The sequence below is a fragment of the Lepidochelys olivacea genome, assembly GCF_965140295.1.
Source record: "Lepidochelys olivacea isolate rLepOli2 genome assembly, chromosome: 13".
Lineage (NCBI taxonomy): Eukaryota > Metazoa > Chordata > Testudines > Cheloniidae > Lepidochelys > Lepidochelys olivacea.
This window is the reverse complement of record NC_140423.1, coordinates 17,105,005-17,121,985: the sequence shown is the minus strand read 5'-3', so window position 1 is coordinate 17,121,985 and position 16,981 is coordinate 17,105,005. Positions and strand designations below refer to the sequence as shown.

The following is a 16,981-nucleotide window of genomic DNA, read 5'->3' as shown; positions in this document are numbered from 1 at the left end:
GGAGCATAGGGAGAGGAGAGGAAGATAACGAGTCACAGCACTACTCACTCATAGAAGGGAGTCTCTCGGGACAGGTATGGTTTGGAAAGTAGGTAAAATCTTCAGGAAGAAAAGTTGTGGTTTGCAGAAAGGTTTCACTGTGGTTCAAATCAAGAGGATAATCTAGGGAGGGGAAAAGAAAAAACTACTTGAGCTACAGGTTTTTCCATTCTCCAATATTCTATTACTAACAAAGCCATTTAGCGGACTTATTTCACAACTACAGTGTATTGATGGAACTTTAACTACAATGTACTGATGCATCCTGAACTGCAGGCATTTCCACACAGCTTTATTCCTTGATATGTCATGATCATCAGTCTAGAGTATCTTGGCCTGGCCATTTCAACAGACAGTGTGTACATGGCAACAGGTGGACATTTAAAAACCTTCCCAACATTTCTGCTAGACAGAACAGCTGAGGCTGAAAGGACCACAAGACAAGCATATGGGCCAAGTTATGCAGAAGGTTAGATTAGACTATCATAACGATGCCTTCCGGTTTTGCAACCTATGAATTATTTGAGTTGCAACTTCTCTTATTAGAAAAAAATCAGACTAAAGCAATAGGTTGGGTGAAGAGAAGCAAGCACTGCTTGGGTCACTCCTTTCCTAAGGGCACACATGCCAACTCCATCTCCAGACCTATCCTCCAAGCCTGGCAACTTCTCTCATGAATAAAAGATTGCATATCTTGCATAATTCTACTTTTCATTCTCTTAATGTACCACAAATAAAAGAAAATAAAAATCCAGCTTTAGGTGCAGCCTTTTATTCAGTTAAACTAAAAATAAAAGACAAGTGAGGCTGACACTTCAGCAGGCCATGACAGTATCTGAAGAGAACGTTTACACTTATTTCTCAATTAAGCGTAAATACATTTATTTTTAAAAGGTTCTGGGCCTCCAAGAAGTGTATTTCTGTTTTCTACGGACAATGCATTCTTTTCCAAAGTAAGTATCACAAATAGCCACTTTAGGCAACTCCTGAGATCAAAGGGGAAGTTACAATTGCTTTCAAACATTAGGAGAAACTTCTAAATTATCTGTATCAAACAAGAAACCTAAATCACGATACTGTACCTCTCATTAGTTAAGGATCTGAGGGTCAAGACATTCTCTGCAGAATCTGCCTTTTGAGTGGGGTGACCAGATGTCCCAATTTTAAGGTCTTTTTCTTATATAGGCTCCTATTACCCGATCCCATCCCGATTTTTCACATTTGCTGTCTGGTCCTACTTTTGAGTCAAATGTCATCTCACTTTACAAAAGGGAAAAAGCAAGGGGACTGGTTTTATGCCTCCTTTCCCCACTTAAGAGTTATGGACAAGTCATTTAACAACTCTTTGCCTAACTCGGGAGGCAACAGTTCCCAAATTGTGTTAAGTGCAAACAGAACAAAAAGACAGTTCCTGCTCCCAAAGAGTTTACAGTTTAAACGGAGGCCATACAAATACATTGCACATACAAGTACATTGTATGACTTATTAACATCTCGTGGCCAGAACTGATATTCTTGCTGGACACTAAATCAGTCATTTTTTAATTTAACTTGTTTTTTAAAATAAATCCCATTTGAAATTAACCGGTGTTAATACCTAAATTATAATCTATTAAAATAATTTAAATAAATGATCATCATGCTGAGTCAATGAACCCTCAAATTTTAATTAAAGAGAGCGGCTTTTAAAAAAATATTATATACAACAATCAAGGGGAAACCATTTTTTTATGTCAACTCAAGCCTTAAATAACATCTCAGTGCCATGCACTATATTAAGTACCTATATTCTTTTCAGTCATTATAATGGAGCAAATGCTGGTATTTACATTTTTCCAAAGCAAGTGCTTTCAGTTTGTTGTGTAAAAAGCTTTTGCCTTAATTACATTTGGTTCAGTCAAGCTAGCAGGTGTAGAGAGACTATTTTCTTCATTTGGACTATTTCATTTAAAGTTGAAAAACCAACTGGGCCACTAAGGGCCCGCTAAGCTTGGCAACCCCTGCTCTATATCTTGCAACCTTTTGATCAGGTCTCTATAGACAGTATCTTGTACTGATGCATGAAGAGACTCAACTCCTTTTCTTTATACCTGGAATGCGTAGGTATTGCCTTTGGTGTTTGCCAAAATGCAAGAGGGAAACATCTTAAAAGTTCAAGTTCATTAAATAGGCACTTGTTAAAGATTGTTTATTACCAACAGTTACTCAAATTGTAGCTTGCTTAAGCAGTGTCAATAAAGGTACATAGCTGAATGAAGGGCAAAATATGCCAGCCCATTCCAAAAGGCAGTGAGAATGAATTACTCCTGGAGGAATTCTGCGCCATTGCACATATGCAGAATTTATCTCCCCCGCACATTTCTTTGCTTCCCCACAGAAAAATGATTTTCTAATGGGAAAGCAAAGGGAAACCACAAGAGCGGCCATACTACCCTCTTTAGCAGTATGTTTTGGGTGACTAAGGCAGCTGGCAGAGAAGTAAATCACTGTGGGGCAGGAGGTGGGAATGGGGAAGACCTGGCTGGTGGCTCCGCCCCTGCACCGGGTTCAGCTGCTAGTCCCAGCTGGGCTGGGGAGGACGGGACTTCCTCTTCCCCTGCACAGCATCCAGGGCCAGATCACTCCCAGATTTCTCCCCCAGCTGGAGGAAGCTCTGCAAACTCCCTCTACTCCCCACTCCTCAATTGCAGGGGGAGGGATCCCTGTACAGGTAGCTGCTCCCCCATGGACCCACCCCCACCTCCCTCCCCCCGTGGATCCAGAGCCCCTCATACCCAGAACCTCTCACCGAGCCTCATCCCACCCCACACTCAGAACCCCCCACCCGAATGAGCCCCACTCCCCCTGAACCTGGACCACTCCAACGAGCCACTCGGATCCTCACCTCACCTGGATCCCCACCCCACTGAGCCCCACTCTCCCAGCATCTGAACCCCACCCTGAGCTCTTCACACCCAGACCCCCCTACCGAGCTCTGTCCCCCACATATCCAGACCTCCCATGCTGAGCCTCAACCACTTTCACCTGGACCCCCTTGCAGAGTCCCATTACTATTGTACCCAGAACCCCTCAACAAGCTCTTGTGCACCCAGAACCCCCACTGAGCCTCCTGCACCCAGATTGCCCCACACAGAATCCTCTCAACCCACACCTGGATCCCCCCACACTTGGATCCTGCCTTGTTGAGTCAGCCTGCCTGCCTGCACAGAGGGGCAAGGCCCTGGGGTGTTTCTGGGGCAGGCCCTGTCCTTGCTTTGTGTCAGGGTTGGATGCAGCCTCACTGCTGAGTCCATGTCCTGGGGGGGAGCTGAATAGTGATCTCCCACTTCTGTGCAGCCAGTGGCCTGTGCTCCCCAATGCCATGCTAGAGCCTCCACATTTATTTGACAAATAAAATTTGCTTAATTTTAAAATATTATGCGCAGAAAATAAATATATATTTATTTTTGTGCAGAATGCTCTCAAGAGTAATGATATCCAGTATATGCCAATGGTTTTCAACCTTTTTTAATTTGTGGACCCCTAAAAAATTTTGAATAGAGGTGTGGACCCCTTTAGAAATTCAACCTGTGGTCTGTGGACCCCTATTATAGGAGCCTTAGACTGAAATATGACTGAACAGAATTCAACTATAAATCCTGCTGCACGTACTCAGCATGGCATTTGACGCATTTTGAAAAAAGGCGCTAAATGGTGGGCTTCTATGGTGACAACACTTCTGGGTTTTGATCTGGGGGGGGGGATATTTAAATACTTTTGATTGATCAGAAAAACAGAAATCTTTTTCGGGGATCTGAAATTTTATTTTCACAGACACCTTTCGCACACTCCTTAGACATAGTCTGCAGACCTCCAGGGGTCTGCGGACCAGAGACTGAAAACCACTGGTATACGCCACTGAACACAAAGCCAACCAAGGTCTCCTGTTTAATAGCTAAAAACTGTTTGCATTCTACAGTAGTGGTCACTAACCCGTAGATCATGATTGACTGGTCAATCTTGGAGACTCTTCCAGTAGATCGCGATCTCCAGCCACTAAAAGTCCAGCGGCATTGCCACTAAGGCAGGCTCCCTGCCTGCCCTGGCCCCACGCTGCTCCCAGAAGCGGCCAGCACTCCCTGCGGCCTGGGAGGAGGAGGGGGGCGCCAGGGGTCTCTGCGCGCTGCTCCTGCCTACAAGCACTGCCCCCATTGGCTGGGAAAGGGGAACTGTGGCCAGTGGGAGCTGCAGGGGTGGTGCCTGCAGAGGGGGCAGCGTGCAGCGCCACATGCCCCCCTGCCCCTCAAGGGGCCACATTGGCCCATTCTGGGAGTGGCATGGGGCTGGGGCAGGCAAGGAGACTGCCTTAGCCCAGGTGCACCGCTGACCGGGAGCAGCCTGAGGTAAGTGCCACTCGATGGGAGCCCACACCCCAACCCTGAGCTCCCTCCTGGAGCAGGCACCCCATACCTCCTCCTACAGCCCAAGCCCTGAGCCCACACCCCATCCCGAACCCCTACTCCCTGCCCCAGCCTGGTTAAAGTGAGTGAAGGTGGGGGAGAGCAAGCAAAGGAGGGAGGGAGGGAGGGAGTAGTGAGCAGGGTGGAGTAGATCCTGGGTTGCACTTAAATTCAAAAAGTGATCTTGTGAGTAAAAAGGTTGGAGACCACTGTTATACAGGAACCTGTTACCATGCCAGGTTGTTTCATAACAACTTTGTTCTACAATTGCACCACTAAAAGTGTTGTGTTAGGGAAACAAGGCGCTGAATTGATTTGACCAACTTCTGTTGTGTAGTGCAAAAGCTTGCCTTTCACCAACAGAAGATAGTCCAATAAAAGATATTACCACCCTTTCCTTGTCTCTCTAACATCCTGGGACCAAGATGTCTACAAAACAATGCAAACAATTATGTTAGCAAAGACAGACTGTTAATATAGTGGATTTGTAGCAACTCAAAAAAAAACAGATGTCTGGTTTGAAGTCTATCCTAGAGAGATCCATTTTCTTTAATATTCTAAAAAATGAAGCTATGTTCTACAGAATTGTTAGGATCCTACTCCCTATGCTATTCAAGTTCCTACACACAGCGTTCATCACCATAGTATTCACTTGCCTTCCAGATGTGTATGGATGAGACTAGCATCTGTCATATACGGCCCTCTTTCTCCCTTCCTCTTCTCAGGGGACAATCACATTTTTCTTCTTTTCATTATATGTACATTAATGATGTATGTTTACACTACCAAAGGCAAGATCAAAAAGAGATGTGCCTTGGAACAAAAGGTGGTAGGCATGCCCCATTCTGGGGAGTGCAAAGAATTAGGTGAGGGGTACAGATGGAGCTCCATTGTTCTCCAGAATCTCCACATTCATTTAAAAATAGTTTCTCATTGTTATGGTTGTGAAGAAAACCTTCAAAGCATGAAACAAGTGTCACAGAGAGAGATCTACCTGAGTTTGCAGAGAGCCTGAGGGCTTGTCTACACTGGCCATTTACAGTGCTGCAACTTTTGGACTCAGGGATGTGAAAAAACACCCCCTCTGAGCGCAGCAAGTTTCAGTGCTGTAAAGCACCAGTGTAGACAGTGCTCCCAGCGCTGGTAGTTACGCCCCTTGTGGATGGTTTTTTTTTTTAAGAGCTCTGGGAGAGCTCTCTCCCAGGGCTGCGCCGCGACCACATAAGCCACGTTGCATCACTTTAGCGTTGCCAGTGTAGACTAGCCCTGACACTAGAGCTCTGAGGTGTGAACAATCCCATTCATTTCAGTGGGTGGCAAACCAGACCTTCACAAACTGCAGATCTCACAAACCAGGAGGGGCCCAAAGAACTAGCTGGGGAGGGGCACAACGGATGTATAAAAGATGTGTAAGACTTTACCACCACATGGAGCAGTAGAGGAAGGCAGGGATTCAATTGGTTTCTTTTTCCTTAATGTGTGGGCTTAGCTTTCAGAAGTTTGGAAAAAATCTGTTTTAATCTATTTTCACATATTAAAATAGACTGAACTGAGTTGCCAAATCCAGTGGAAATTCTAGTTTTTTAATCAGGTAGTGAAGACTAAGTATGTGGTGAGCTACCCGTTGCTTGGGTAATTTGAGAATGCATTAATACCAAATGGTCAACAATCTAACTTTATGGTAGAAAAGCTTAAGAAAGGGTGTGACCTATCAAACACCACAGCAACTCCCATTCCATATTTACAAAGGTGAGGATCCTGGATTTTATTCATAAAAGTAACAGTTATCTTGTAACACTCCTCTCCCATTTGTTCTCTCTATTGAAACCTAATGACACAGCAGGGATTCGCCCTCACTAGGTGTCGTGCTTGTCTGAAACTCACTGACATCATTCCAGCCTGATACTGCATGAAGGTAGGTTGAGACTTTTGCAACAGTGACTCGCTTGTTCTGTGAGAACACTGTAAGTAACCACTTACGTTTAGAAAGGGTTTGCTGGTATAGCTTATACCATTTCCCTCAAACAAAATAAGCTATAGAAACAACGGGGGGAGGGGGGGCTTGCCGGTATAACTGTATTTCTAGTAGGGATTTTGCTGGCACAACTAGGTTGGTTAAGCATGGTGTCTGTCTGTCTCCAAATTAGCTATGCTCGTAAAAGTCCTAAGTTTGAATTATTTATGTAGCTAGAAGAGAAAGACACACTATGTATTACCTAGACCAGTGGCTCTCAATCTTTCCAGGCTACTGTGCTCCTTTCAGGAGTCTGATTTATCTTGCATACCCCAAGTTTCTCCTCACTTACAAACTACTTGTTTACAAAAATCAGACAAAAATACAAAAGTGTCACAGTACACGATTACTGACAAATTGCTTACTTTCTCATTTTTACCATATAATTACAAAATAAATCAATTGGAATATAAATATGGTATTTACATTTCAGTGTATGTATACAGAACAGTATAAACAAGTCTGTCTGTATGAAATTTTAGTTTGTACTGACTTTGCTAGTGCTTTTTATGTAGACTGTTGTAAAGCTAGGCAAATATCTAGATGAGTTGATGTACCCCGTGGAACACCACTGTGTACCCCTGATTGAGAACCACTGACCTAGAACAGTGGTTCTCAAACTTATTCGATTGCACCCCCTTTCTTTGTGTCTGTAGTCACTGTGGTAGGATGAGCACACTTCCTAAAAGGAAAATCGAACACCATGTGGGGCTTGCCCAAACCTTCCTTTCCTCCCACACCATGTGGAGCTGGACCGAGCCCCTCTCAACTTCCATAGCTCTGTTGCTCATCCCCCCGAGCCCCTTTTTAGCAAAACTGGGCATATGTCCCATTTGCTCTTGCCAACTGATCATCAGTTGGCAAGAGCAAACAGAACAAATGCCCAGTTTTGCCAAAAAAAGTTGGCATATCTGGGGCAGGGCTTAAAAAGGGGACTGTCCCAGCCAAAATGGGCCATATGATCACCCTCGGCTGTGGTAAGAGCTTCCCAGAGAGCCCGGGCAGCTATGGTGAGCTCCAGATCCTCCACCTGCCCTGTTCAGGGTGCCGGGTGCCCAAGAGCAACCCCAGCCCAGGTCCCTGCCCCCTGGGGTGCACCGCCCAGAGCAGGTGGAGGGTCTGGGGCTCCTCAAAATGGCACAGGATCCCTGGGCAGCTCCTAGCACGGCCTGGCTCCGGCTTCTGACCTGGCCAGGGACAGGGCCTTGGGGGGGGGGGGCGGTAGGGGACGTGCGGGAGAGTTGTAGGGACGCAAATGTTCTTGTGCCCAGGGCCCCAATAAATCTTAATCCACTTCTGCACAGCAGACACAACTACAGCAATTTTAAATGGCACTGTTATCAGTTTAGCTTGGACTACCTAAATTAAAACACAACTGGGATGGTGCAAGAAGTGACAGGCACCTAAATTCCCTCTTCTGGGCTGCAAGTTTTGTTGTGCGTGTCCTAGGAGCATGACATAAAATTGCACTACTTGTCTAAAGAAAAAAAGATAAGAAGATGAAGACCAGATTAAGAGAAGTGGCAGGGAAATTTCTTGTGGGAGATTTACATGGTAGACCACTTTTGGAGGCGGAAGATGGGCATGTGTGAAGAGCAATTTGGTTCAGATGGATCACTAATACTCAAAGGTGGTATGTCCAAAGCTGTCAAATCAGTATTACATTCGAGGGAATACAGCGTAAGCAGTTTAAAAAAAAAAAAGTAGTTCTGGGGCCTGTAGTCGGAACCCCTGTATCTACTCCCACTTCTGAAACAGACAGACAATTTAGGGAAACTTCAGGTCCTTTCTTGCATGTGAAGAGTGAGGCTCATAAGGATGCGTGTTAATGTGTTACCCCTTCAAGAAAACAAAATGTGATTTCACAGATGTCACTCACTGCATCTCTAGAAAGCAGATGAAGCAAAAGGATGCAGCCCTGAACCCATTCTTGTCTTGTTTTGTAAATACCTCAAAGTTAGTAGAGGCATCTGAGGAGAGGGCCATACAGACTCTATTATATTTAGATCACCCTCTATATCAGGGTAGGCGACCTGCGGCACAAGAGCTGATTTTCAGTGGCACTCACACTGCCCAGGTCCTAGCCACCGGTCCGGGGGGGGCTCTGCATTTTAATTTAATTTTGAATGAAACTTCTTAAATATTTTAAAAACCTTATTTACTTTACATACAACAATAGTTTAGTTATATATTATAGACTTATAGAAAGAGACCTTGTAAAAACGTTAAAATGTATTACTGGCACGCAAAACCTTAAATTGCAGTGAATAAATGAAGACTTGGCACCCCACTTCTGAAAGGTTACCGACCCCTGCTCTATATTGTATTATAGAGGGTGATCTAAAAGCAAACACTTCTCTCCTGTGTCTACCCATGCATTTATTCTCTTCAAGAATAACTGTTTAGACTGAGTCACTTTCCAGTGGTAACAGGAATTCTAATCAAATTGAGTTAATTACTAAAAATATACCTGAGTCATTCATGCTGCTGTTCCTCTTGGCATAGGCACTGCGGACCACCTGCTCATAAACCTGAGCTCCTATTGTTCTCATGTTCTCACGAATCATGATGCCTTGGGCTTGCATCATGAAGAGGTAGGTGTTCACTGCAAGAAATAACCAGAGAGATTAAATTAGCAGCAAATTTTATAGGTAGGAGAAACTCAAATACACTTAACCCTTTTTGGAACCATTCTGCTTCACCTCAGTTTCCTTGTGTCAGGAAGCTCTTTGGGGGACACAGGCCCAAGTTACCTGATGTGGGATGGAAAGATCATACAATTTCGCAAGACTACATCTAAGGCATATTTCAAAATATATCTGGAACAATAAAAGGAATTTAAACTATTTAGTCCTAAAATCCAGGACTGTATTTTATACTTAGAGGCTACATTCCTACTAAACCCTGATACCACTGAGACATGTTTTTAGTAAACCAGGAAATACAGGATTTTGTAAGTGGGGGACTTTAATAAGAGTGAATTAAGGGTTTTGGTGCTGATGGTGCACTACAGCCTGCTTTGTAACAGAAATCGGCACATAAATATGGAATTTATTCCATTTTCATTAGCCTTGAAGCTCACCTTTAGTCAGTATATTAAGAAAGCCTGTCTGTTGGGGTGCTTAGAACTAGACTAGTAAGTAATAATAACTCTACCTTTACTCATCTTGTATCTTTTTACATGTTGCTAAGTCCCTGTTGCCTTTTGTCTGGTCCCCTTATGCCTTTTCCAAAGCCCCTATGTTTCATGTTTGGACATACGCATTTTTGTGCCACCAGCGATTTTGGACAAAAAAGGATCTTTTAAAAATATATTTACCCTTACTGGTAGCATTACTAATAAACATAGACGGCATGCCTTTCCTGGTTTTAAGAGGAACATACAGGGAGAGCTTACAGCGGCACAGCAGTACTGATGCAGCTGCGCGGCTGTAAGATCTCCCATCTAGCCACTCTATCCCAATGGGAGAGCTCTCCCATTGACAAAATTAAACCATCCCCAACAAGCAGTGGTAGGTATGTTGGCAGGAGAGGCTCTCATGCAGACATAACGCTGTCCACGTTGGTGCTTCTGTCAGTGTAACTTAGGTCTCTCAGCACGGTGTTTTTTCAAACCCCGGAGCAACAGAAGTTATACCAACAAAAGCGCTAGTGTATACATAGCCTTCGTCAATTTATAATTATAAAAAGTCTATCTGAACTGCACCAAGGCCACAGATTATTAACGATAAAGAAGATGTATCCTAGAAGCGAGTTACATTGTATATGGCCGAGTTGTTCTACGGCCACCTTTCAAAGTTGTCCAAGAGAGTTTTTTAAAAACACAGAAAAGAGCAGAGCATCTCACCCCATAGACTGCCACTAGCCTGATGGCAGAAATCCGTACCACAAGGAGGGGGTTAGTCATGTGGAATGGAATAAGGGAAAATGGAATAAAGGATAGGAATGTAATATTCTGTAAGGGGATTTCTAACTATTTTTAAAGAAAATTGCTAAAAGAATTGTGTAGAAAGAGGAAATTTTATACCTGGTCCAAAATTAAAAGATAAATAAGGCTCACTGACAAATTTACATAGGTTCTGTAAAAAGTCTACATACATGCGCCTTCTGGTTTTATCTTTCATTTACATTTTAATATGCTACAATGAATAATTCCACAAAAGACTGTGGGTTGGCTCAGGCAAATGTGATGTGATTTAATATTCTGACATACAATTCTGCAAAAGGTAATGTATTAAAGAATACCTTCTGATGGCTCAGCTGATGAGGCAAGTTTCTAGGATGGGGGTCGGCAACCTTTCAGAAGTGGTGTGCATTTATTCACTCTAATTTAAGGTTTCACATGCCAGTAATACATTTTAATGTTTTTAGAAAGTCTCTTTCTAGACGTCTAATATATAACTAAACTATTGTATGTAAAGTAAATAAGGTTTTAAAAATGTTTAAGCAGCTTCATTTAAAATTAAAATGCAGAGCCCCCCAGACTGGTGGCCAGGACCTGGGCAGTGTGAGTGCCACTGAAAAATCAGCTCACGTGCCCCCTTTGGCATGTGTGTCATAGGTTGCCTTCCCCTGTCCTAGGAGAAGCAGGGGTTTCTGCCATTTGGATAATGACAGTTTATGGAGGGAGACGCCTTTTTACTTTCTGCACGTTGTAAAAACTCTTTTGGACAACTCAGAGAAGAGGGTACAATGACTCAAGTGTCAGCCTTGGCACATAAAAGCTTTCCTCAGTGTACATGAGAGTAGAGAGGTTGGGGGAAGAGTCTCTAAACCAGTGGTACTCAGACTAGGCTCACGAGCCGCAAGTGGCTCTTTAACATGCCTCCTATGGCTCTTTGCAGCATGCATTAAAACTAGGGCTGTCGATTAATTGCAGTTAACTCACGTGATTAATTTTTTTGAGTTAATCGCAGTTTTAATTGCACTGTTAAACAGAATACCAACTGAAATTTATTAAATATTTTGGATGTTTTTCTACATTTTCATACATATTGTATTGTGTTGTAATTGAAATTGAAGTGTATATTTTTATTACAAATATTTTCACTGTAGAAAAGGTATACAAGTACTGTAGTGCAAACTCTGTCATGAAAGCGCAACTTACAAATGTAGATTTTTTTTTGGTTACATAACTGCACTTAAAAACAAAACAATGTAAAATTTCAGAGGCTACAAATCCACTTAGCCCTACTTCTTGTTCAGCCAAATCGTTAAGACAAACATGGTTGTTTACATTTACAGGAGATAACGCTGCCCTCTTCTTATTTACGATGTCAACGAAGTGAGAACAGGCATTTGGCATGGCACTTTTGTTGCCAGCATTGAAAACTATTTACATGCCAGATATGCCAAACATTTGTGCACCCCTTCTTGCTTCAGCCACCATTCCAGAGGACATGCTTCCATGTTGATGACGTTTGTTAAAAAAAAATAGTGCGTGAATTAAATTTGGGACTGATCTCCTTGGGGGAAAATTGTATGTCCCCTGCTCTGTTTTACCCGCCCTCTGCCCTATATTTCCTGTTCTAGCAGTCTCAGATGATGACCCAGCACATGATGTTCATTTTAAGAACACTTTCACTCGAGACTGGACAAAACGCAAAGAAGGAACAAATGTGAGATTTCTAAAGACAGCTACAGCACTCGACCCAAAGTTTAAGCATCTGAAGTGCCTTCCAAAATCTAAGAGGGACAAAGCGTGGAGCATGCTTTCAGAAGTCTTAAAAGAGCAACACTCCGATGCGAAAACTACAGAACCCAAACCACCAAAAAAGAAAATCAGTCTTCTGCTGGTGGCATCTGACTCAGATAATGAAAATGAGCATCCATGAGTCCGCACTGCTTTGGATTGCTATCGAGCAGAACCCATCATTAGCATGGACGCACGTCCCCTGGAATTGTGGTTGAAGCATGAAGGCACATATGAACCTTTAGCGCATCTGGCACGTAGTTACCTTGCGACGTCAGCTACAACAGTGCCATGAGAACACCTGTTCTCACTTTCAGGTGACATTGTAACGAAGAACTGGGCTGCATTATCTCCTGCAAATGTAAACAAACTTGTTTGTCTGAGTGACTGGCTGAACAACAAATAGAACTGAGTGGTCTTGCAGGCTCTAAAATTTTACACTTTTATTTTTGAATGCAGGTTTTTTGTACATAATTCTACATTTGTAAGTTCAACTTTCATGATAAAGAGATTGAACTACAGTACTTGTATTAGGTGAATTGAAAAATACTTCTGTTTTTTACAGTGCAAATACTTGTAATCAAAAATAAATATAAAGTGAGCACTGTTCACTTGGTATTCTGTGTTGTAATTGGAACAATATATTTGAAAATGCAGAAAACATCCAAAAATATTTAAATAAATGGTATATTATTGTTTAATCACAATTAGTTTTTTAAATTGCTTGACAGCCCTAATTAAAACACTAATTTAAATATTAACTAATCTTTTATTATATTAACCAATTAAGTTATCAACTTGCAATAAGTTATTAACTTATTTGCTGTGAGAATATAATATAAAAATCCGTAACACTACGGATAAATGAAACAATGAATTCGCACTACTGTGGCTCTTTTGGGTAATGTTGATCATTAATTTAGCTCCTGAACCACTGATGTCTGAGGGCTAGTCTACACAAGCACCTCTGCAGTGGCAGCACTTCAACATGTCTTATGGCGTCATGGCAGAGTGCTGGGAGAGCTTGAGTGCTGGGAGGGGCGTAGCTCCCAGCGTTGGTGCACTGTTTACACTGGTGCTTTACAGCGCTGAAACTTTCTACGCTCAGGGGGGTGTTTTTCACACCCCCGAGTGAGAAAGTTGCAGTGCTGTAAATTGCCAGTGTAGACAAACCCTGAGTATCACTGCTATAAACCATGCAGTCCCAAGCTTTGCCTTGAGCAGAATTCTATTTCTCAGCACTTCTGAGGATGCTCACACCCTTATTTCAAGAGGCTGTTTTCCTTATAGCCTAGGAGCCCTGAGTGATAAGTGTCTTCCTCTGTGACTGGAATGTTCCTGACATCTAAGATCATTACTCTACTTTACCTCTGCCCCAGAGGACAATCACCCCTTTTCACCTCAGGTAAGATGTTGTATAGTATTTTGAGGGTGAAGCATTATGCAAATACTATGTATTTGTCATTATATCCCCCAACCCTTTAATCAGGTTTCTTGCGGGCTACAAGAAAAATTCATTTTCATTAGTCTTTTCATTGTCAGATCTTCAGTTCCCTTTTGCCAGTTTGCATCACAATTCTAATGAGATTTAAAATGTTTGTATTCATTTTTGGAGCTTGAATAGAGGGGAAAAAACTTAGACTGTTTGAAAGTAGAGGAAAAATGCAGGTCAAATTGACCCAACACAGGTAAATGATTTAAACAAGAGTATTTAAAAGTGATACAAGGCTCCCTGAGGCAGTGAAATGGAAAAGCTATAAAGACAGATGAAAATACTAACAAGTTAAGCAAAGATGGCATCTGTGATGGGTTGGATCACAGAAACCCACTTGGGGCTGGCAACTGATGTGCCAAGACTACTTCTGCCCTTGCTTTCTCTGCCAGCTTGGGACTCCAGCACCTTATCTCGCTGAGCCAGACATGCCAGTCTGCTCCAACACTGACCCAAAGTCTGAACCACATGCCCCAAAGCTGCTGACTTAACTGAAAGCAACCTAAGCATTCCTGTCTTTATCACTCAGATGCCCAACTCCCGATGGGGTCCAAACCCCAAATAAATCCGTTTTACCCTGTACAAAGCTTATACAGGGTAAACTCATAAATTGTTTGCCCTCTATAACACTAATAGAGAGGTATGCACAGTTGTTCCCTCCCCACCACCCCGCTCAGGTATTAATACATACTCTGGGTTAATTAGTAAAAAGTAAAAAGTGATTTTATTAAATACAGAAACTAGAATTTAAGGGGTTCCAAGTAGTAACAGACAGAACAAAGTGAATTATCAAGTAAAATAAAATAGAATTCGCAAGTCTATGTCTAATGTGGTAAGAAACTGAATACAGATTAAAAACTTCATCCTTAGAGGAATTCTAGTAAACTTCCTTTTACAGACTAGTCTCCTTCTAGTCTGGGTCCAGCAGTCACTCACACCCCCTGTAGTTACTGTCCTTTGTTCCAGTTTCTTTCAGGTATCTTTGGAGGTGGAGAGGCTCTCTCTTTAGCCAGCTGAAAACAAAATGGAGGGGTCTCCTCAGGGTTTAAATAGACTTTCTCTGGTGGGTGGACACCCCTCACTCCCCCTGTATAGATCCCAGCTACAATATGGAGTTTTGGAGTCACACGGGCCAGTCACATGTCCATGCATGACTCAGAACTTACAGGTAGCAGCCATGGGTCACATGCTACCTTGAACATCCACAAGTAGACTTCCTATGTGGATTTGAGCATTCCAAGATCCATTGTTCGTTAAGTGTTTCTTGACTGGGCACTTAATTTGCACATTCCTTTCTCAAGAAGCTGACCAAATGCTTTACAAAGGCTATTTAAAAATCAAGCCAGTACACAGCCAATATTCATAACTTCGAATACAAAAATGATACATGCATACAAATGGGATTAATAGATTCAGTAGATCATAACCTTTACAGAGATGTGTCACATGGCATATGTAGCATAAAACATATTCCAGTTATGTCATATATACATTCATAAGCATATTTCCATAAAGCCTTATGGGGTGTGTGGAAGTATAACATTGTATAAGTATAACGTCGTATAAGGGGACATGCTGGATACATTGTATATGAGAGGGCATGCCAAAACATGTTACAAAGTATCTGAGGGAGCACATGTAGGGACAGTTAGCTTTTGAATGGAGAAGGAATTAAGATAGAGCCAGCACGTCTAAGAAGCAGGCATCAGAATGGAAGATGTGAAGGGCAATTAGTTAAGTTAACTGGAAGCTGTTAAAGGAAATTGTTAAGGGTGGCAGGTAATTGAAGATACGTGACTGGTCTCAGGGATCTCGAAGGGTGGTGACTAAAATCTTTTTCTTCTTTTGTCTGTAACTTCTCTGTAACTTGTTCTCCAAAAAACTGTATAAATTAAAAGACAAGCCCCACTCGGGGGGCTCACTTCTAAATGTATTAGCAGAGCAGCTTTGCTAATAAAACAGAGTGGTCTGATAAATTCTGAGTCTGAGTCAAACTTTGACAGGTGCAGTGTCATAGCATCATTCATTAAAAAGGAGGCCCTCAGCACAAGGGTGAGCAGTAAACCAACAAAATACCTCTGAACCAAAGGACAAGGATTGAAGACCATACATTTTTGTAACAAGCAACTGGCTTTCTAATAGCAACATACAGCACAAAGGCTTAACTTGGAAAACAAAGGTTGGCTCATACCAGGAAGCTCCAAAGCTTATTATGCACGCACTCAGTCACTGAGAGCTCAGGTTAGAAAGGTTACTCTAGGGCAGTGGTTCGACTGTGCCCCTTTCTGAGTCTGATTTGTCCTGCATACCCCCAAGTTTCACCTCACTTAAACTACTAGCTTACAAAATCATACAAAAATACAAAAGTGTCACAGCGTTCAGTTATTATGGAAAAAATGCTTACTTTTTCAATTTTACCATATAATTATAAAATACATTGATTGGCATATAAATACTGTACATACAATTCAGAGCAGCATTAACAAGTCATTGTATAACATTTTAGTTTGTACGGACGTCACTAGTGCTTTTTATGTAGCCTGCCATAAAAACAGGTAAACATCTAGAGGAGTTGACATACCCCCAGAAGACCTCAGTGTACTTCCAGGCACTAGGGAACTGCACCCACATTCCCCAATACAAAGATCTAAATTGAGGATATATCTACACTGCAAGCACTACAATGGCCCAGCTACAGCACTGAAACTACACCACTGTACCCCTCAAGAGATGGTAGTTAGTTGATGGCACAATTCTTCCATCAACCTAGCTGCGTCTACAGTGGGGGTTAGGTCGACCTAATAACGGTCATGTCGGTAAGGCTGAGTTTGTCACGGAGATCATGGATTCCCTGACTTTCCATGACTTCTGCAGCAGCCGGTGTGCCTGGCGTGGGGGCTGCCTGAGTAGCTCAAGCAGACCGAGCCAGTCGCATTGGCCACAAAGTCTCAGGCCACTGTGCCCTGCCCCCCCTGCCTCCAGCAGCAGGAGTTTGGGTGTGGGAGGGGGCTCAGGGCTGGGGCACAGGAGGGGGTGAGGGCTCTGGGTGGCGCTTACCTTGGGGGGGCTCCTCAGAAGCAGTGACATCCCACTCCTCAGCTCCTAGGCGGAGGCATGGCCAGGCAGCTCTGAACACTGCCTCCGCCTGCAGCCACCACTCCCGCAGCTCCTATTGGCCGCAGTTCCTGGCCAAGGGGAGCTGTGGAGCCAATGCTGCCCAGCCACACCTCTGCCAAGGAGCTGAGAGAGAGGGATGTCACCGCTACCGGGGAGGTTGGTGTCCGTCCGTCCCCAGACCACGACAC

The 16,981-nt window shown here is 43.0% G+C and overlaps 1 protein-coding gene across 3 annotated transcripts in view; it reads right to left on the bottom strand.

Moving 5' to 3' along the window:
• B4GALT5 (beta-1,4-galactosyltransferase 5) overlaps positions 1–16,981 on the bottom strand; it is a 65,316-nt gene that overhangs the window by 12,117 nt on the left and 36,218 nt on the right. For all 3 annotated transcript variants that reach the window (XM_084645546.1, XM_084645547.1, XM_084645548.1), the window contains 2 exons: positions 8,963–9,097; positions 49–162 (listed from right to left, as the gene is read on the bottom strand). In XM_084645546.1, the coding sequence (XP_084501672.1) occupies positions 49–162; positions 8,963–9,097 (249 nt within the window). The remainder of the gene's footprint in view (positions 1–48; positions 163–8,962; positions 9,098–16,981) is intronic.